The sequence below is a fragment of the Corvus cornix genome, chromosome 8, assembly GCF_000738735.6.
Source record: "Corvus cornix cornix isolate S_Up_H32 chromosome 8, ASM73873v5, whole genome shotgun sequence".
NCBI classification, from domain to species: Eukaryota; Metazoa; Chordata; class Aves; order Passeriformes; family Corvidae; genus Corvus; species Corvus cornix.
Window position 1 is genome coordinate 6,346,768 of NC_046338.1, and position 23,233 is coordinate 6,370,000.

At 35.2% G+C, this 23,233-nt stretch overlaps 1 protein-coding gene across 1 annotated transcript in view; it reads left to right on the forward strand.

The window, feature by feature from the left end:
* The window catches only part of FAF1 (Fas associated factor 1), a 152,571-nt gene that overhangs the window by 60,213 nt on the left and 69,125 nt on the right, over positions 1-23,233 (forward strand). The window contains exon 8 of the mRNA XM_010408851.3: positions 20,561-20,647. Coding sequence (XP_010407153.2) covers positions 20,561-20,647 — 87 coding nt within the window. The remainder of the gene's footprint in view (positions 1-20,560; positions 20,648-23,233) is intronic.

Here is a 23,233-nt window from a genome sequence, read left to right on the forward strand (position 1 = left end):
GACTGAGATGAAATTTGAATTGCTATGGAGATGCCCTTACTTTTCCTCCTAAAATCTTCCCACAGACCAAGTTGTAGTTCACAGCTGTGGCTGCATTAGCACAGAGGACAGTGCAGTAAGAGGTCTGTAGAGAAAACCAGTTGATGGGAAAGATCTCTGCTATTTATCTTTTCTGGCATTTTAACAGTGACCGTTTCTAGCTGGTCCTGTGGATTGAGTGTTTCTTATTAATTGAAATTTCAAAATTGTGCATCTTCTCTTTTACTTTGGTCTTAATGGTAATTGGTTTGCCTGCTCAGACTGTTTCGTCCTCCAAGCTGAAGTGTGCAGTAAGTTGGACAGGCTGGAGGCTTAAGATCAGGAGTGTTTGTTTGAAGTAAAACACCAATGCAATTCCATTTTACAAGAGCTGGATCTGTATCAGTCCCATGGTGCAAATCAGTATTTTCAAATCTTGCAGCATTGGGAAACCTCCATTGTAGCAGAAACAGTGTCATTTAAAAAAGAATTTTGTAAACAGAGGAGGTAGAATTCTTCTTGAAAAGGAACAAATAAATGAAAGATTTAGTGAAAAGTGCATGTGCTGGGTGTTTTCAACTCACTGCAGAGCAGCCATTCAAAGAATCACCATGAGCAGTAAGACAAGCCTTTTAAATACCAAAAACCCCAGTTTTTCCCTTAGAGAACTACATTAGCATTGTGTTTTGTTAATTCTTTTTTCTTAAGATCAGTTTGAAGTGAGGAACAATAAAACTTGGAAATTAAATGTTTATTCTGCAGCCTAAGTGCAAACTGTTTGAAGTAGGGGATAATTTTAGCATAGTCCGAAATAAGCATCTGTTGTCTCAAGACATTGATATCAGATGAGAACTGAAAATCCAATTTCAGTTCTCATTTTGTGTCTTTTGCCTTATGTCAGTTTATAGGTGAGATCTAGGATCATTCAGATATGACTTACAAAATCTGACAGTCACCCAACTATTTTTAACTCTGTAGGTCCTTTTGCTTGTTTAGTAAACAGTGTCTTGTTCTGTTTTTTTCATTTTCTTTTTAAGGTTTATTTTTCCTTCTGCTTCTTTTATTTTTTTGGTAGTCCACATACATGTTGTACTGATTTCTCATTTCTGCTTTTCATCTTCTGTTTTATTGACTTTTGCAGGTTTTAATGAAAACAATTTTAAGAATGTCTTCATTGCTGCTTGTTTAAATGAAATAGCAATATCTGGCCTAGCTTTCTAAATACTATTTTCTCCTTACAATACAGTACCAAAAAAAAAATACTATAAGTCAGAAACTTTTAAAGTATTGTAGTATTGTTGTTTTTACACTTTTTTTTTTTTTGCAGAGTGCTTGTGTGTTGAATTATACTTGAAAACTGTTCTCGTGTGTCAGTATAATGCATGTTAGTATTTCAGAGACTGAATTTTCACTGATTATTATATGAATAGCAAATGGAAATTCTTTCTATCAACTAAATTTTTATTGCTGGTGTTAATTGTTATCGTTAAAAAATATTACACATTCCTAGGATTTAGAAAGGAATTATTTTTGCATTTTTGATGTCATTTTGTTGGTGTATATTTTATACACTGAATTTGCTTAGCTATGAGTATCCTTGTGGTTCAGAGGAGAATCTGTTAGTATGGATCTGTCAAATAGTTGTTTTATTAATTTATTCTCAAGGAAAAACCAGAATAGATGAATATGTAAATGAGCAGCTTTTGATGCTATAACTTGTCAAATAACCATTGATGCAGTATAGCTGAGCAAACTGTTTCAGTGTGTGCATATACAGTAGGTATTTCTCTCCAAATTAATATTTGCATTTGAAATATGAGTGTAGTGCAAATACATGAGAAGTATATAACAATTAATAATATTTTGTGCTTGATGTTTACATATTATGTGCTCTGTATTTTAATTCTGAATGTTATCTGCTTCTTTAATAATTTTGAATTAGTCTTCCAAATATATTGATTTAAAGGGATTTATTACTTAATTATTAAGGTTTGATAGGCATTTATACCCTTGAACCTGGCTGGATTTGGTCAGTAGTTAGTTGGCATTTCTTGAGGTTGCCATTTTGATTTGATGACCTTCCACAGTCTTCATTGATTTCATGTAGCAAATTGTTACCTTTGTTATATTAATGAGTAAAAAAAGCTGGCGTGTTCTTCAAGGTTTTATTGTCCCCTCAGGGGTTTCTTTCCATGATGACTTTCTTCTTCAACCAAAAGAACTTTGGTTCCATCCTTTGACTTTGGATGGTTCCATAGACAAAAAAAAAAAAAAAAAGCTTCTCAGACTTTTTAAAAGCTCTTTCTCAATTCCTTGCATTCTTTTGTTCTTCATTTGTGAATCGTTGCCAGCTTACTGTAATGCAGTTGGAATAAGATGAAAAAAGGTCAGTTTTGCACTCTCTTCTTTGACTGCTTGGCAATTTAAGTGTAGTATTAGGAATTGCGAGAAAGTAATACATTGATACATTAGAAATTACTAGAAAGTTTAGTGTTCATATCATAAATAGAAACATGCTTATACTATTATTTTCTGTAACCATGCTGTCCATGTTCTTCCACTGTTAAAATTATGACTTGTTGGGGTTTTCTTTTTAGTTCTTTTTCCAGTGTAGCAATAAATGTCACTGTTATAGAAAAGGTGTAAAAATACTCTACCATATGAGGTTCATGGTATTTTGGAGGAGTACAGTGTTGCAGCAGTGGTTCTGTGCTCTCAGGGAGTGGAGTGAGGGATTTGGAGCAGTGTTCATGCAAAACAAACGCTGTATTTGCAAAATGCACCTTTTTTGGTAATTTTATAAAAAATGAAGACCTTGTAGCATTGTAATTTGAAGGCCAATTCTGCCTCAGAAATAGGATATAGTTCCCACAAAACTGTTGTTGTTCTCTGGAATTCGTGTCCTGCCACCCTCCTTGTAGATGTGTTCCCAGAGCTTGAGGGTAGGAGAGGGGAGGAGGAGAGGATGAGCCGTTCTCAGCAACCCTTTGCTCTTAGACTTCTGTTTTGTATCCTAGCTGGGAGTCAATGTCATTTTACAGCTGTATTTACCTCCCTGTCATCCTGCTCCTCTCTTCCTCCCCTCATGCTGCTTTGAAGGCAGCCCCTGGGGTCAGTGCCAGCCTGGCTTGTGCAGGAGCTGAGCCACTGCTCAGGGAAGGAGCCTGGGAAGCAGTGCAGAAGCAGGAGCCAGGCAAACCTGTCAATGGCTTTTTTTTCCCCCTCTCTGAGTGTTAATTGTGGTCACAAGAGTTAAGTGTTGCTGTAAAATTAACATCTTGGTATTATGTATTTATTTTCCACCATGTAGCTTCAATGTCAAGTTTACCCAGCAGACAAGTCAAAACAAGATCATTTTTTTCTAACTGCTGCTACAGCAAGTCTCAGCCTGGGATCTCAGAAAATCACAGTGTTCCTTCTAGTTAGCAGCTTATAGGAAACAATAAAGATTTAGGGTTCAGAATTTAATTGGCACTGATGCTGATGCAGGAAGAACAAACCACACATGGTTTACTCTTCTGAGGCTTTATTGATTCTTTTTTAAAAGGAAAGCTCTGATGAAAGTAAAAAGAGACATTTAATTTGCAAGTATTTCTACACAGTTTTTATTCTGAAATGGGCTTTTCTATCCTTCTCTATCCCTGCATGGTAAAAATGCCTTAAGATCTTCTGAATCAGAGACACATACTGAAGAACAAAAGTGTAAGCTTGTAATTTCTACTGTTCATCTTGTTCATTTGAATGGTATTGCTGCTTTCTTACAGGTTAATTTTACATCTTTCCCAAGGCTAATTAATGTCCCATGTGCATTCATAAACATTTTTAAGATAATATGCCATTAGCATATCCTCAAAATCTCCATCCCAGATTCTAGTCTTTTAGTGACCTATTTTCAAGGATTGGATCTGGAATATCAATCTCAACAGAGGTGGTGATATGAACAGGAGCTTCCTGTTTTTCTGACATTGCCTGTGTACCAAAATCTAGAAACAGGATCTTTTTTCATCACTTACACAACTGAACTTTTGAATTTCAGTGAGTAACTGAGGATTTTTTTTCAGGCATAGGTTGATTCCAAGCTTTGAGAGTCTCCAACAAGGTCAAATATGTGTGGCAGAACTAACTGCAGATGTCTTTGAATGACTTCCTGCTCCAACAGCTTCCTTGCAAATCTTGATAGAGTCCTTGGGTTATCATCACTGGCAAAGCCACCATAGGTGCACTTATATTTAGTAGTTGGTATCTCAGTCTCTCTCAATCCCTGCTTTCCAAAATGTTTTGAAAATTTTGGAAAGGAGTGACTTACTTCCCTTCCAATCTCATCTCTCCATTTTCTCCATAGCTTTGGTGACAGATTACAGACAATTCTCCTGATCTGGAATTACAATTTAAAATGGCTTTCATTGTGACATCATGACCAGCAGCTCTTAGCTTTTTGTTGGCTTTCTGCCATCCCTGCCATGTGTTTTCCTGCTGCTGTTCAGGAATTCGTTTTCATAAGACATCTACAGGCAGACCTTTTCTGGGTCTTCCAATCCACTGGACTTTAGTAATGGCCTCTTATTTCAAGGGAAGAGGATTTTACAGAAACTATTTGAAACATCCAAAATAAATACAAGATGATGATACTTACCTTTAAAACAGTGTCCAAAAGCCTTTGTTTTTGCATTCATGTGGAGGGTTTTTATATTACTGAGATGGTTTTGCTGCTTGAGGAGATCATTCTGTGCCAGATTCCTGTCTGTGTACATCGTAATTCAACTTTTTTGGTTCTTATTGAGTCAGGACTGCTATTCATGCATGTGTTACTTCAAAACACAAGGCTGCAGCATAAATTTGCCAGATTTATTGTCATCAGTCATGCCTTCCATGTGACTGGATAGATATATAGCTTTCTGACCCTCTTCTGATGGTTGGTGGGTAAGTGAAAGCTCACTGGCCCAGGCAGGATCACAAGCTCTTTATGAAATTTTTTTCAGCTGCTGTTGATAGTGAGTGTGCTTAAGCCTCACATACTCCAGTGTCATGGTTGTGATGATTCTTTAATAAGTGATCAGACACCTGACTTCTCTCAGAAAGCATTTGGCCTGTCAGAAAAGGCTCAGTCCCATCTTATGCATCTCTGTGAGTGTTCAAGGGTTCTGTGTCCCATTGATTTGGAACATTTCTGAAGAGAGATGTGGGAGGATATCCTGAAAACTGTCCAGGCTGTGGTTATTCACGGCTGATCTTTTAGTTCCAGATACAACAAAAAAAGATGCTAATAAATCTATTCTAGTCCTCAAGTCTCTTTAGCCTGCCTGTTGTATACATTGATCTGTTGGATGTGCCTCTAATTAATTTTCTTCCAAATATTATTGTGTAGATCATGAAAGAAGTGATTATGATTTTACTGTCCTGTTTAAAACAATTTTAGGTCCAGGGCATACTCTCTGTGTAGTTGAATGACCGGTGAAATCTCTCAGTTCTTTCTTCAAGTTTCCAGCTTGTTACTGCTGAACTGTAACAGATTTGTCTTCCCCATCTCAAATCCATGGCCCCCGTGATGAATGTGGATACTTTCAGGGTTAGAGGATACCTGCTCATCTCCATTAGGGGATGTTCATCCTAATAGGGAGAAGTAGTCCTGGAAACTCAATGAGATACACCTGAATGACCTGATTTTTGGTAGAAGTCTAGATCCTCGTCTCTTGTGGAAACTTACTTCCAAGGTATCTTGGATTGTTGTCTGGATATTAGTGCAGGACTCTCAGATATCACTTAGTTACCAAATAAATCTGTCCTCTCACCCTGTTACCCATTAGTAGAAACAAGGACATTTGCTGGTTCAAGCAGCACTTCCCTGGTGCTGATAAATAACTGTCCTTCCTGGTCTGCTTCCTTTGTCATTGTTGCAGTGACACAAAAAAATATCTTGGAGTATGTGAAAAATAAAGACTTGGTGTAACTCTCTTGTTGCTATAACAGAATAATAAAAAGACTGTGTGGGAGCAATTCATTACTCTTTTCCTTTCAAGCACTTAAAAGAAAAACAGAGCTGAAAATATTTCTTTGGGAGATACTGAAATACCTCATTAGTTCTTTCTTTTTATTGGCTATTGAGGTGACAATTCTGTAACAGGAATGAACGTGAGGATGAATTTTGCTTTGATTTATAGAAATGTGTTAATTTGAGCTGAATAGATTTTTTCAGATCTTAATATTTGTTATCTGTGGATCTTGTTTTGTAATACATAGTTTCTAGTTTTATTTTAGATAAAGGAATTCTAATGGAGACTATGTTAATTCTGTGCAGTATTGGAGGTGTTTTGGGAGAAATGATTAGCTAAGATTCACTAATCTGTAATTTAATTTTTTTTCATTAAATGGAATAGTGTTCACTGCTTATTTAATAGTTATAGAATTGCGTGTCAAGCTAAGACTGAAAAGTGCAGAAAAAATAATATGTATGTTTAATTAATTAAGTTAACCTTTATTCAAGACTTTCCATTTCAGTGAGATGACAAGTTTGCACAATAGAATAGTGAAAATGGTCAGAATAGCTTTATATTAGCTCATTTTCTGAAGTGATCATTAAGTTTTTCTGTTGTTGTTCTGCAGCAAATGGATGGTGAGCTTTGTATAGACTGGAATCTACAGAAGAGGTAACTCCTGTAGTGTTTTGGTCAAACACGAATGAAATTGCAGTTAGTTATATGTTCAAGAAATACTGACTCCTCCATCATGAAACAGCTTTGTGTGTTTCTGGGTCACTCAAACCAGACTATTCATGAAGGTGGCCACTGTTGAAGATACAGTGAATAACCTCGTTGCTTTGAGAGAGACAGCTGTGCACTCCTTTAATGGAACAAGATAATGTAGTTTTCTTTTAATATTTTGGAATTCGAAAGGAAAATGTGATTTCAATATTGTAGACTACTTATATTTTTAATTTAAGCAGTCCAGGTCTGGAAGCCAGTCCAGTTCAGGAAAAATGCCTGAACTAGAGGTTGCAGGACTGGGGCCTTAGCAGGACCTCTTTTCTTCATAAAAGTCTTGCTGTTTGTAAAGAAAACTTCTTCTTGGAGAGGCTTCCAGATAATTTTTGTCTCCAAATTGATCTGTAGAGTTCACAGTTACTGTTTATTTTCGTTCTCCAGTAACACTTTCTCTTCATCTTCCCATGTCTGCACCTGTGTAGAACTTAGACTTCAGGTTTTCTAGTGTTGCTCTTGGCTTACCATGTTTATTTTAACTGTTCCTAATATTTTTCTGTTATCTGATAACCTGACAACTTGAACCTTACTAATTTGCTTTTCCCATCAACTTTTTGTATTCTACATGTAGTTATGACTCATGTATACTTGTTCAAGTACTGACTTGCTTGGGGAAGGACTTAAATTAAAGAAAGAGCCAGAGAGAATGCATATTGGGCTTTTTGGCCAGGTTGCAGCTGCTTTTTTCAACTTTATTCTATTTTTTGAGGAAATATGCTTAAACATTTTTAAATACACTAAAAGTAGTATTACTCATGAAACCTAAACAAATTTTTATGACTTCTTTTGGGAGGCATAAAAATCTGTATTTGGATTGTACCTTTGCCTGACTCATTTTGTTAACTCAAGAAAATTTCATCTCTGCTTCGCTCACAGTCTTAGTGTCTTTAACTTTTTAAAATCCTGGTGCAGACCAGTGTTCCCCTTGTTGTGGAAGAGGAAGGCAGGGGTATAGTTGAAAAATACTAGAGATGGCAATAATAATGGTTCTTGTTCCTCATTCAGAAAACTCATGATATGTTTCCACCTGTAGTGCCATTACTTTTAAACTGCAAACTGTGTCAGTAAAAAGAAATGAAGGAGGTAGAGGTCTTAATATTTTTGTATGGTTTTAGTTCCTATATTAAAAAACAAAAGCAAGTCTAATATCTGATTTGTGGTCATCTTCTGCTTTTTTTTTTTAAAATTTGTTTTTTAGAAACCTGTTTCATACTGACTTTGAATACAAATAAAGTTCTAGCTTTTCTACCATGTAACAATAAACTTTTGAAAGCTATGAAATTGCTGCCAATGGAACTCTGGGAAACAAGTTCAGGGAAGCAGTGCTTTAAAGTAATATACCTTATAACTTTTATTCTATGTCATATAAAGGAAAATACATAATTTTTAAACATGTTAAATATCTTCTACATGAAAGATTTTTCTCTATCTTATTAAGTAAAGGAGGGGATTTTTTTGGGTGGAAGATTCCATAGTTAAAGATGTAAACCAGCAATTTCTTGCTTCTATAGCACAACATAGTTCAGAGCTGAGATTAGAGAAACCCTGTAGAGTGGCTAATACTTGAGGGCATCCCCAACTAGAAAAGTATGTGAATTTAGGCATGGGAGGAAGGAAGGATCTGCTTTAAATTTAGTGTAGGGTCACTGAGTCTTAATGATAGATTAAACAAGGGAGGTGGAATAATGAATAGGGGTATGCAATGTGTAGCACTAATACCAGAAGTCCATGGTTTTCACTGGTTATTTAATGTCTTTTCCCATATGTTTCTGAATGGAGCAGGTTATGGCAGGGATGAGCTAAGGAATAGCTTTGTTAGTGAATTGTTAAATAGACTGAATTCTCTTTTTAAAAAGGTATATGTATATAGGAGAGCTGCTTGTTAATAGTAAAATTGGGCACCTTGCATGCATATACCTTAAATGTATTAGCAATCAGCAATATTAGTAACTGTATTTGTAATTGATGTGTGTATGTTGATATTCTTAAAACACGTTGTTTGTCTGCAATTCTTTTCCATTGTGAAACTAACAGCCATTACTTTGTTGAAGCAGAAATTAATTTCAAATTACTTCTGAATATTATTGATATACAGAAGGACCTCAGAAGAAGTTTTGATTTGGTAGACATGAAAATGAAATGGAGGAAGTACCCAGAAATGTTTTTGTTAGTAGAAATTTGACTGACAGCTCAATGAACATTGTTTTATAGTTTAACTTGAATTCAGAATAACATGAATAGAATATCTATTCAAATGCAACCACATCAAAGAATTTATTAAATTCATAGCTAGAGTGACTGAGAAAAGATGTCACAGTTTACTTTAGAGCTGACTTCCTACAGAGCTTTCACATAAGAGTCTGCCAACTACCTGATACCAACAACTGAAGTGAACCAAACAAGTCAGCACTTGAGTTATTGATGGGTTTCTGGATGACCCATCTTCTCTTTTTATGATAATAATACCAGTAAGTCTTCAGAAAAAATGCACTTTGCACATAATTTTTGCTTTGGGAAATTAATATAATGCACAAGACCTTCATATCTGTGTCTCATCTTCCTTTTTAGATGCACCTTGTGTGCTGGCCCTAGGAATAAAAGGGCTGCACAGCAAGTCTGCTCATCTCTCTTCACTAAGCAGCAGGTTTGCTGTGACTTTTAAGTGTAAAAGTGGTGGGAAGAGAGAAGTAAAATGTTGAAGGTAGAGATATTGGAGGATTTCTTCATGTGAAAGTACTTCACAACTCTCTGCATGACTGTGGTACTTGGCTTCACAAAGTTAATAGATTGAACTATTTTTCATATGATGTGTAAATTCGCAAATGCTTTAGAATTATTGACCATTTATTTACAAAAATTTGAATAGATTTTATGTTGTCTCTAGGAGTAAGAAAATATGGTTTATTTTTAAAATAAACTCACAAAAGTTTATTTTATCGATTGTGTAGAGAACAAGTAAAAACACATGAGAAAATACTGATTTTGTGATGTTCTCTTTCTTAGACCAAAATTGGTAGGCTTATCACTTAAATTAAGGATTGCTGAAGCAAATGTGGTTTATGCATTTTTTAAGACTGAAACAGAATCAGTTTCTATTTTGAAACGTAGTTGGGTAGGAGTGGAGGAAGATACTGTTAGTGAAATGTGTTAAGGAACATCTTTCTTGGAGTCATAATCTGAGATTTGGGGAAGGCAGTAGGATTTCTTCTCTTGTTGAACCAAAGTGAAAAGAAACTTTTAAGTGGGAGTTTTTTGGTTGGGTTTTGGTTTTTTTCCCCTTTTCCACCTATATGTATCTAAATAGTGCTCTTTACTATGATTGAATGCAGTAAGAATTGGACTTCTAGCTTCCATTCTTCTCCCTGTTAGTTCCTAAAAATGACCATTTGTTTTACCATTCATTTGTTTGAGTGATTACTTTTGAAACTCTTGAAAATTCCCAAGTAGGGAAGTGACCAAAGACCAATTTATTTATTTATCATGCTTCGGCTGTTGCAAGCCAGTTACTTTTTAAATGAAGATGAGGGTGTTTGACTAGAAATATATTTGTCTAAACTTTTATTTTGTTCAGAACATGGCAGCTGTGAAAATGTAACAGATTTCCTCTCCGCTGCAAGAGTCACATTGACTCTCTCTTTCATTACCAGTGATAATTCAGAAACAATCTTTAATGTCCTTATGAGTGGGAGCCTGACTTTATCCACGAGAGTCACTGTGCTATAAATGAATATATGCACAAGTGATGTGGACAAGGTGGGACCAAGCCTGTGTTAACAGGCATGGGGCTTTTTTCTTACTTCTCAGCTTTAGTTAATATTTTACCATTACCCAGTAGTGACAGTAGCTTTTGATAAGTCTGAGACATGTTAGGATGGACAGAATGTGTATTTAATAGTTGAAATTGTGTTTTCATACCAATTTTGAATGGCTTGGATCAAAGTTAATGGTCTTGGCATGTACTTAACTTCATGATCAATAAGTATCAAGGTGTTTAGCAATCTCTCGATGTTTCAGGACATAAAATCAACTGAAATTGGGACCTTGGGGGTAAAAATATTAGAAACTGTATTTACCCTTCATATTGCAACTGAATGTTTTGCCAAAAGAGTAGATGCCTTTTGACGGTGATCTGGTAATAGATGCCTGAGGAGCAGTTGCTGTTGTCTTTCGTAATGTGCATAGAGGTGAGTTAAAAGTTTCCAGAGAGCAGTGCTGTGTCATTTAGGTAACTAATAAGTGATATTTTCTCAAATGACCATTCCTGCTGAATGGAAAAACAAGCTAGGACTTCAAAATGTATCTTTTCTGTGTCAGTGCATGTCGAACAATCAAACAAGCAAACAAACAAACTTCAGGTATTATCAGCAGTTTTATTTTGTTAGTAGAAGTGTTTAAGGTGTTTTCAAATAAATTTGTAAAATTGTTTTGGCAGTAAGTCTTTGTAGTTTGATCTCTTTTAACCCTAATCTCATCTTCCTTTCAATCTCTAATGTCACAGCTAGCTCACAGTCTTAATTCTTTCATACCCCATTTCAACCTCATGCTTGTGTGCTGCTAAAATGATTTTTTAAAAAAAATACTCATGTCTCTTGCCCCAATTTCTTAAGAATGTGTTTTCCCTTCTCCTTCTATAGGAATTTGTTTCTTCTTTTAACCTTCTATTAAAAAAATCAAAGGGTCATGCAGTTTAAAGTTCAGAGGGGATTATCACAATTAGGTCTCCTAGGCACTACAAGCAATGAATAATAATAATTATGTGAGCTGAACCTTTGCACAGTGCAGGCCATATAGCAGCATCCAGGAACTTCACCATCAAGTTCAGAAGATTGTACCTTGCATTTAGCAACAATGCTGCTCAACAAGGATAGCTAATTTTAGAGATTTAAAGATGGACATCAGCAAAGAGGTTTCTTTATTTTACAGAATTAAAACGTGCATGTATGCTGTCAGAAAACTGAGGCATTGGGAACTAAGCCCACATTTTAAAGACAGCCAGACAGCTGTAGAATTTTAATATCGTGTATAATATAAAATTGTGAATGTACTTAACATTTGCCACATGCTGCAGCCCATGAGAAGGCTGATCCAGGGCACTGGCAAAAAGTAGTATCTGGTAGCTTGAAGAGAGCTCAGGTTAATTCTCAAAATTGTCTGGACAGGAAAGTTGAGGTTGAAAAAATATCTTGCTAAGTATTTGAGGGAACATCTCATGTGCTTGGGGCATCCATCTTTTCAGATTTTGTTGTAGGCATATATATATATATATACACACACACATATATTTATATGGATTGCATGAGGCAGTCAGAAGTTCACACATCAGAAGATCCAGTAAATGGATAGTTGTAGCCTTGCTTTTATTTTCTATTTCAAAATTTTCAGGTCTAACCAAAAATATACTAGTATTACCTAATGAAGCATGGTTTTTTAGATTGTAATGTTAAGATACACACTTGGCACAAATCCGTTTTAAAAGGTCAAATTGCATCCAAGAAGGATTGGTTTAAAAGCGGCTAAAATATGAGATCAAATTAATGAAACAGGGGATAAGGAAGTATGAATAATTGTGAAATCTATGAAAATAATTTATTCACAATGTTATTTCTATTGCTAAAAGGAAACTGCCAAACACTTCCTTGCAAAAATTTACAAAATATAATGAATCTTAAATGTCATTAGTTAATGAATTTTTAAATAACCTTGTGATTTCCAAACTGGATGAGCTTCTAGTAACTCCTAGTTGACAAAAATTTCTCAATCATTTGAATAAGTGTTACAGCTCAGAAATACAGTTGCTCACTGAGGCTGTAAAGTGGGTAGGGGGTGTCATGGAAGGTGTATCACAGCTGTAGAACAAAAGGCTAGAGCACAGCCAGCTAGCTTAGGAAAAAGCAGTTTATTTTCTGAATTTCGGACATTTAAAGTTTGCCAGTAGTATTTCACGTAAGTTATTTGGACTAGCTGTAGTCATCAAGAATTTATATAAATGAAATCAAATGAATGGCTTTTTTTTGGATTTTGTTTAATGATACCTTATGATGGATATAAATCTGGGGGAATGAGGCTGTAAGTGCCTAGTTGGGGAGTAAAGAATCCATATGCCTTTCTGGAAGTGGTGCTGGTTCCTCATATTTGGTACCTTATTTTCCTAAATGAGATGTTTTTACTAAATTGCTTTGGTGAATCATCTCTCTTTTTTAAAGGTTACTGTCTGCTTACAGATTCTTTCTCCTGAAAGTTTTCCTCCCTCTGCCATTTTAAATACATAATAGCCAAGTAATGCATTAACTTTGCCTTTACTTATCCAGCCACTTAATCTGTCAAAGTAGTTGCCAGTTTCTCCTCGCCTCATCTCTCAAACTGAATGTAGTGTTTACATTAAAATATTCATTTAATCCCTAGATACATGAAGTTCTTACTCCACCTTTCCAACCATGAGAGGCAAAATTCATGTACTTCAATCTCTCTTCCAAGTACTGTAATGAAGGAATTGGAATCCTCAGAAAATACATTAGCTCCGTGTTTAATATGATATAATCTTCTTGGTTTGACCTCTTATCAGCAAAATGTCAGCAAAAATTTGCACATTATTTTCCAGATCTAAGTTAATGTGAACAATTCCACCAAGCTTTTTAATTAAGATATTGGCAGAGTATTTGTTGAGTGCTACAGTACAATGCAACCCATTTTTGACATAGTTTAAACTGGGTTTATTTTGGTTCAAACACTGTTCCATGCACTTTAAAGTTGGATGCATTAGTGGCGTTTCTGTACATAAAATGTGTTTAATTATTGAAAAATGGTGCACAAAAACCTGGCATAAAATTTTCTGTTGGTTTTGTGTGTGTGTGTGTGTGTTGTAACTCACTGATGAATTCTGCTTTGTATGTGGCTGAAGTACAATGGACATTCAGGTTGTCTTAGGGCCCTTTTGTTAAGGTCAGAAATTGCGTATTGTTTTTAATTTGAAAATGAAACAGTTCTAATGAGAGGGAAGAGAAAACTACTTTAATGAGTTACGCATGTTTTGGTGCTTTTATTTGTTTCAGTTTTATTTGTCATAGTAGAATAAGCAAGTTATGTATTTTGGACATTGAATTAAAATCAATTATATTAGAATATAATGCATTCCTGTTGTGCATTAAACAAGAAACAAGGTTTCAAAGCTTTAGCCTACTAAACAGGAAAACTTAATAAATGCACACCTGAATATTTTCAGAGATATTAAAAGCAAAAATAGTAATTTAAAGGAAGAGATATGAAATAAAAAATTAATTAGAAAATGTATTTTCGTAAAACACACAGTGGAGTTCCTGTGCATTTTATAAAAGTGCTGAATCACGACTGACTTTTGGCTGATAGGCTTGGGCAGGTGAGGTTTTCTTTTGCATCCAATATAGATTTTAAATATTTACATTGGAAGTGTATTTTTTCTTTTAGATTACAACAGAGTGAATTGAGAATGTGTGAATGTAAATAGCATAGTGAGTCTTCCTTAGAGAGTTTCAGTGGTATAAAATCTGCAAGAAGCAGATGCTGTTATTTAAAAATAGCCCAATTCTGACATCTTAATTCATTAATTGGAATCATTCTGTAATTTAAACTTCAGTCAGCTGCTGCAAGAAGAGGGAGCTTATCATTTGATGTCTTTAGAATTGCACTATTATTTCTAATGTAAAACTTAGAGTAAAATTAAAATTTGATGATTTAAAGAACCTTTGCTTTTTATGCTTTAGTATAGTTTATTATGTTATGTAGTGGAAAGACAAGAATCCAGACAAAATTGTGAGTGGAGCAGATTTATAACCTTTCCCGTAAATGAGTCTTGGGTAAAGTAACCTGAGAGTTCTGGTTTGGGTGTTAATGTTAGTGGTGGTTCACACAGTGCACTACTTTACTGTGTATGACTATATCCTATCTGTGGGTAGCTGGCTAAAAGTTACTTTTAAGTTTAAGAAATTCAGAAATTCTTTCTCTCTAGTTTTGCATCTCTGTATTTTTAATAATTCTTGTTAGTCCACAATTAACTGCAATCACCCTTTTATCTAACCAATCTTTTGTTCATAGGTGTTGATAACATTGTTATCTTTTCAAATTCAGCATTTTATCACCTTTGGTGCTTCTCTGTGCTTAGAAACTTGGTTGATTCTGCCACTGCTTCCCATCTATTCTGCCAGATTCTCAGTGCTCTTTGCTATCTGTTGGAATTTTGCCTGGCAGAGATGTTAAGTGCTTTTGTCTATAATCTCTAAGCCTATCGCTTTAGCTGGGTTTGTCTCCTTTCTTTCCATCTTTCTTCCTTTCTTCACCAAAATGCTTCTGCTTACTTTGGAGTTCTTCCTGGCACTGCCCCCGCCTGTATTATTGCTGTCTCCTAAAAATTTTGGTTACTTGTCTTGGCTTCTTCCCTGTTACAATGTCAAAGTCAAGATTTCCACTGTACCATCAGTGCCCCATGCAACCTTGGACTGTCTGCATCTGATCTCACTTCCCTGCGTCCCCCAACTCACATTCCACATTCCTCACAGTCCTCTGACTTTATTGCTCCTTTTGTCTGCCTTTCATGCACTCATTTTTGCACTGTCTTTCATGCTGCCTATGTGCCTGGAACAGTCTTTAGCATCTCAGCCAATTTACAGCTTTGCATAAATTATATTTAATAATAAGACTAACAAAAGTTCATTATGTACATTATTTCACTTAACTTTGTACCTGCATAAGCGGAAAAAAGCCTGAGGGAAACTACTGTTAAACTTTGTTGTGATTTGTTGTGATTCAAAGATACAGATTCAGGCATGACAGTTCTTTGATGATTCAGCATAAATTTAATTTTTTTAGTCATTTAGTAAGTGTTAGATTTTTGGTTTTTGACAGCAGGTTTCAGATTTTTCTCATTCAGAGATGAGAAAATAGCTACTTATTCCTGATAAGTGCAATCACCACAAGGTTGTTGTCATCACATTAGCTGGTACAGACTTCTGCCCTGTGGTATGTTTTGCTTCACTTTATCCTTACTAATATGAATGTGGAAGGACCTTGAATGTTGGTTTAGCTTCATATCTGCAAATGAAGTGTATCTTTTGTGTTTAACCTTACTTTTAAAGCAACATATTAATCTGTTTAAAGAAACCAGTGAAAGATAGGAAGGTAACACTCTGCCTCTATCTGGGAAGTTTTCTGAGTGTGTTGGCTACTTTGACATATGGGTTTTCTTAAATTATTAAAAGTTGTTTAGTATTTTAACTCCCTTCTAAAACCGGTGAAAATAAGCTGAAGGTGAAACTTCTTGTGGTTTTTCAGCACCAATGTATAGGTGCAAGGTGGGGAATTCTGCAGGAATTATACATAATTTTCCAAGTAACACTGCATCTGAAATATATGGGCTATTTTTCTTTTTTGTTTAAATTATTGAATTGATACTGTTTACAGCTGAGTAGTAAAACCAAATAGATGTGCCTTTAACTTGTTTTTAAATGATCTCTTATATTCTGGAGATGATAATCTGAAGGGTGGCTGCCATAGTAATGTGCCAGTCACCATGGCATTTGAACATTATGAAAAGACATTCTGAGCTGCACAAAGACAATGCCACCAATTCGTATTTCAAACTGATCAAAAGTGGGGGACCAAGAAGTTTGCCAATAAATGTAGCTCAGTGGATGGCACTGCAATTTAGAGTTTGCTTTACACAATAAAGATTTCGGTCGTCCTCTCAATGCCAAGTGAATTTAAAAGTAAAATCCTTAACACAGACTTTGTCCATTTACTGTGCTAACTTTTTTCAGTTATGTGAAGAGTGTGGCTGTAGATTTTTATTGGCCCAGTGAAGGAGTGGTTTATGGTTATGCTTTGTATGAATCTTTAGAACTTTTTCCTCCTCATGGAGTTTTTCACTTTAAACTGAAATTCAGTCAGTTAATGAAGAAAAGGGGTTTTCTATACTCAGTTGGTAAATATTCTAATCTCTAAAATATTTTACAGTCTGCTTTCGTAATAGTGCTCTAATTATCAAAGAAACCAAAAATCAAATCATTATTTAAAAGCAAGCTTATTTTATCTTAAATAATCGATTGTGGCTTGTTGTTTGGAAGAGGACTACTTTGGCATGAATTCCAAATCCAGTTATGATCTTAACTGCAAGCAGTTTGTTTAATCAAACATTACTCTAATCAGTCTTACATGGTCCCCTACCCAGCCAGGCCTGCCTATAACAACTGATTTATTCTGCGACGAGTTGCTCAACAGATGTCATTCTGGTAGAATAATGCAGCAGAATACTTGTGCGTTGGCTAAAATTACTTCAACTTTGATCACTTTTGTCCAGCACATCAGTCTGGCATTGTGCTTTATACCAACATAACACTTTACCCCGAGCATGCCTTTCAAGCTTAGAATAGCAGAGGAATGTTATTGAATTCAGTGCAGTTACAGATGAGTTAATGAAAGAAGGGAAATACTGTTTTTTTCATAATGCCTTTCTGTTGTACTTTGGAATTAAAAGGGAATTTGAGGAATGTGACTTCCGAGTTATTTATTTTTCCTTCTGAAGGCTTTTTGAAAACAATATTATGTAGTCCTTATTGATCCCATGTTTCTGTAAATAAGTTTCACTTGTTATTTAAAAATAGCGCACTTTAGAGTTTTATATTGTGAAAATAATATTATTTCTGGTGTGTAACTGGAAAATAAATATTTCACAGGGACGGTTTATCCTGGTTTTTAATGCAAGAAAACTAAACCAGCAAGAACTGTGTTCTCATGATCACACACAGATCAGGATTGTTACATTTTGGGCTGTTGTGGGGTCAGTATGAAGCAACATTTCTTTACAAAGCTAAAATGAAGTCCACTTGAATTGCTAATAGATACTTCAGTATTCTATATCTTAAAACCCCAGTGTTCTTATTTCAATTTTTTTAGTTGAAATATAGTTGTAATTTTTTTTTTTCAATTGAAGCATAGTTACCAGGTCAGTCTCCCTGCAAAAACTCCTAAACAAAACTAATATTAGCATAAAGGTTATCATGTGTACATGTAATTTACCAGTTTTGGGAAAAAATGGAGAGATATCTTAATGATTCTAAAACATACAGTGAATGCAAAGCTGAGCTGAAAATCCAAGCTCCGCTTGTTGATACTGAAATGTCCAGGTAAGAAACCCACATGGCCTAACTTCCATTCTTTAGTGAGATACAGACTCAAGAGTTGGAGGTGTATTGTATCTTACTCTTGGAGAATAAGTTGAAGCTTTTCTTTCCTACTCACCTGTGCAGAATATTTATGTTCATAAAGCTTTAAACTGATACTATTGAAATTATTATCTGCATAGCCTGTATATTAAATCTATCCAGAAATGTGACACAGTGCTTCACAGTTTTTCCTAAGTGGCACTTTATTAGCATGAAATAACTTCTAGTACTAAAAATAATGGGAAAGAGCAACAGTAATTGAATGAAAGATCTGAAAATACAGTAAGAGCACTGTACTTTATGTTGCATCTCAATATGCCCTGAGTTTTCTCAGTTGAGGGTATTTGTTGGCAACCTTCATGGCTGTGCCATGAAGAATCTTTTGAAGAATGTTGCCCAAAGCACCATTTGTGAGGAAGACTATGTGTGAAAATCCCTGCCTTGTCCCTCACCCTCCTTAGATTATATTACAGTGATTAGAACAATTATTTCACTGCTTAATGTCTGCACACATATTCTCCATCCATTTATTGTTGTGCAGAATTTAAAAGAAAGGATCCATGGAGCATTTGTCTCTAAAGATGATCCAGGGAAAGAGTTTTGGTGCTATTTCATTATGCAAAAATATTTTAAGATGAGTATTTATTGCCAGATGTTTCATATACATCCTGTACTAAAAATAAATGACAAATTTTAGAGGGAGCGTATGTACATTCCATATGTTCATATTACTTTACCATGGAGTCAAACTTCAACTGTGCTTCAGTGCTGAAGAAATGTCCAGTACTGATTAATGGGTAGGATCAAATGGTATAAAAGATCTCTTTTTTTTTTTTGTATTATCTTCCTAAGAATGGTAGTATAGAATTGTCTTTAATTCATTTCTGGAATATGAAACCTTTATCTACGTGGATTATGTTAGCAGTTACCATTTTGGCAAATTTCAGCTTTCTTTCTGATTTTTGCAAACTGTTTTTCTGTTCAGAAAAAGTTGTTAACACAGGGTAAGACTAGACTGCAGGCAAGGCTCAAAGACCTTTTTCTGCTGACAGCTATAATATAATAATTTTTTTCAGTTCATGGAACTTTTAGTAATTCTCATAGCAGAAGTTAGAACACAGTTAATTGCTGTTTGTTTCCTGTTGACAAGTGAACAAGGGAAAATCTAAAGAAGGCATCAGGACAGTTTTTGGAGTAGCCTTGTCATTTGATTTAAGTCAAATATTAGCCATCTGCCTTAATATCTTTTGGTTTAATGGGCTCTTGTGTCTGTTAGTGTTGGACTGTGCAGCCTTCTCGGAGCCGAGACCGGGATGCAGAGCTTGTGACTTGTTCAGATATTTTGCCTAGAGAATGGTCATACAAAATACTATTAAAAAGTATCAAACCTTTGAGAATGTTTTTCTGGATGCAGTATAGGTGGTTGGGATCTGTCTAGACCTGTGAAAATGTGGGAGGACCTTGTCTTCCCACATAGCAGTTTTATGAAAGGCAAACCAAAAAAAGACCAGGTTGGATGGGGCTCTGAGCAACCTGGTGTAGTGGGAGGTGTCTCTGCCCAGGTCATGGGGTTGGAATGAGAGGATCTTTAAGGTTCCTTCCAACCCAGACTGTTCTGTGATTTCTATGAAAAGCGACCATGGCTCGCTGGAAGATTTTGTTGTTCACAACTGTGGTCCAGATGGGCAATATTTGTACATTATTTGTGCAGTCTTTATGTTCAGGTGTAAGACATTGTTCAGAATTTAAGATACCACTCTCCATCCTAAGTACCAAAATATATATTTTTGTGATTTAAATAATTGTTTATCACAAAACTTCCAATAAAACTTGTCTGCTTTTCTGTCTGTGGTAATGTTTTCATGGAAGGAGTTTTGTGATTCTTGTATTTTGCAGTATGCTTCCTGTATTTGAAATTTTCAACTCTTTCTTCTTTTTCCCCCTCCTTCATTCCTTCCGTTAATCATCATGTGAGATGATTAACAGTAGTGACTTCTAATTTAATAGCATGAGAAAAGAGTTGATGTAAAAATTAGTTACTTAGCATTTTGTTAATAAATATTTGAAATGTGTTGTCTTAATTGAAAATGTGCTTATTAATTAATATTTTCAGGTTTAATATACTGGTTTTTATTTTTGGATCCCATTTAAGAAGCTTATGCAAAATTAGTTGTATTTCTTATTTGATTAGGTTTCCACACAATATTTTCAGGTGAAAATTAACTAGCAAAAGATGCAGCAGAATTTTTATTATTACCTTCTGTTTCCCTTAACTTTTTTTCATTGCTTTGTAATACTTTTTACTTGGAAATTTTCCGTTACGAATTTTTTTTTTGCGCTTTCATAATGCTGAAGTAATAATGAAGCATTTTGAATGGTAATTTTTAGATTTTAATTTTTTTTCTTTTAACACAGTTTCTTCATTGCTTTTTGCTGTATTGTGTGTAAACCTGCTGACCACATCCGAATCTAAGAGCGTTGAAGGAACCCGTTTTACAGTAACCAGAAAAAATAGAAAACTTGGGGCTGTGATGAAAACAATGCAGTTTGACTGCCTTTTTTAGAGCAAGTTCTGATTTATTTTTATTTTTTTTCCAGGTAAAGCGGAATGTGTATGACCTGACCAGTATCCCTGTCCGTCACCAGTTGTGGGAAGGTTGGCCTTCTTCAGCCACAGATGACTCGGTGAGTTCCTTTGCTTCTCATGTCATTCCTTCCTGCAAATGGCTGGTTTTACATGGATTGTTGATTGGAATCACTCAGTAGCATTCACTGTCTCACATGCAGTAGCTTAACATTACACACACTTCAGAGTTTTGTCTTGGAAGATACAAATGCTCAAGATTTGGATGACTGAAGCGTATGGAAATGATTCCTGTGTATCAGATTCAGTGCATGTTTTAGACAAGAAGGAGACATATTCTAGACTGAAGCAAAGCTGCGCAGCATTTTTGAAGTTGAAGTTATTGAGTGATTGAACTTCAGGAAAAGAGCCCTGATTTTTATTTGTGCTCTGAGTACACATCTAGATATTTTCCACACAGTGTGTTAGCTCACTCAGTTCATGCTTAAGCCTCTGCCTGGCTTCAGAGCAGGAGGTGTTCCTGCTGAAATCAGTGAGGAGTCACCACTGGTGACAGAATCCACTGACTGAGAATTGCCCACAAATTCATAAAATTGTGGGACTTACCTGCACTATCCCATTAAATATTAGATTTCCTTCCTTGCATGGTCATCCTTACAGTGTGTTTTACAGCATCTTTCAGTTTTGTTCAGATAATTTTCTTCTTCTAATATGTTCCCAGTGCCAGCTAGTGAGGTCTGCCTTTCTTTAGAAAACCCCCCCACCAATCCACTAAAAAAATGCCTAAAAGGCTGAAATAATTATGTAGTTATGTTGTATGTAGATTCTGTGACCTGAGAAAAATGTAGAAAAATTAAGTATTTAATTGAACCTGAGTGTTCTACAAAGTGAAAATGGATTTGGAGTTTACTTTCTTACATATTGCCATTATCTGCCATGCATTACTTTCCTGTCTATTCCTACTCTCATATTGTAAAGGGAGAATTGCTGTTTGAATATAACTGCTCCTTTTTTTACTCTGGGTAAAGGATTTATGCCAATTAAAAAAAAAAAGGCAAAAGCTGTCTGAATTTCTAATGTACTTGTAAAATATATCTGTGGTGGTGTTTGCAGAAACAGTATTTAAGTCTGAGAAGGGTGGGTAAATCTCTGTCCATGTATTCAAGGGCATATCTGAGCCTGAGTAAGGTCTGAAGTAACAGCATGGTGTCATGTGGTAATTACAGTCTTTGAAATGTGGATCCATTTTAACATTTTATTAGTTTACATTAGCTCAAAAAAGAATTGGAAACTCAACACTTCTAATCTGTTTTCCCACAGCTGTTAGGTTTTCACATATTTTTTCCCCTCCTTTTGAATACCTCACATATGTAAAACTCATGAATCTGCTTTAAGTCTGTTTTTACAAGTGACATTGTTGCAGGTAAATTTTTCCCCTTTTCATCTTTAATGAAATTGGTGAATGTTGAGTCATCTGCTCTGAAGCAGAGGAGTCCTCAAAGCTCACTGCTTGAGTCTGGTGGAGCTGGAACTAGTCAGCTGTGTAAACAGATTTGAATGTGTTGCCAACAAAAATATAATTAATTTCTGTCTAAAATTAGAGGCCACAGCTTACTATTTATAAAGATTTAATGATAGCAATGACTAGGTATGCTTCTGTGATCTGAACTTTCTTATTCCAAATTAGAAATACTCAGTAATAATTACTTGAGTAATTAATGATGATCTCTTGAGTTCAGTGGCAAATTTTTAAGATCACTTTTTCCATTGTGAGTTTTTAATTTGCTGTCTTGTAGGATACCCCATTGCAATTAAGGAGTTAAAGAGAGACTTGATTAAAATACTTTTTCATTTGCATGTTATGCAGCATAAGAAATACTTTGTAATACCACAGGAGGTTTTTTCAGTGCAGTTCTCGTTAACCTTTGGCTTAGCAAACAGGACAACTAAATAGACTTGGCATAATTGGATTCCTGTATCATCTTGAGTCTCTTATGAACCTGCCAGACTACAGTCTTCTGACATTATCAGGAAATTTAGTGGAGTCAATAGTAATTTAAAACATTGTTGCTTCGTCTCCCTTCAGAGTTAAGATATGTTCTCTGCTTGTACTATCTAATGGAATATGGGATACTGTATGAATTGTCAATAACTCTTTCAGATCCTTTTGCACACTTTCACCAGGGAAATGGGTATCAAAACCTCCCCATGCAGGAGAATGTTTTCATGCTGTGACAGTTTGATTGTGGGAAACAAGGCATACACAGGCCGTGCAAATCTCGTTTCACTGTTTGGCAAGGACAAGTTTTAGCTTTTATTGTGCCTGAATAACTTCAGTGCCACAAGTTATATCTGTTCTGCTCGTTAAAGTTCAAAGTAAATGTATGAGTTTATACTAATTCTTTTTTTTTAATGCGTTTACATAAGTAAAACTTTAATGTATTCAAAATGTTAATTTATCTATTTTTGCGTATGTATCATCAAGTGATACAGTGAAATCTTGAAAATAATCCTAGAAAATAAAAAACCATAATTATAATTTACTTTAAATACATTCACAATATGTTCTCAATTTTTATTTTAGATTCTGTAGCAATCTTAGCATTGCAGAGTTTGTAAAATGAGAACCATGCCAGGATAATTTAGTAAAATTTCTGAAATTTTTTCCATTTTTTTTTGCTGTATTG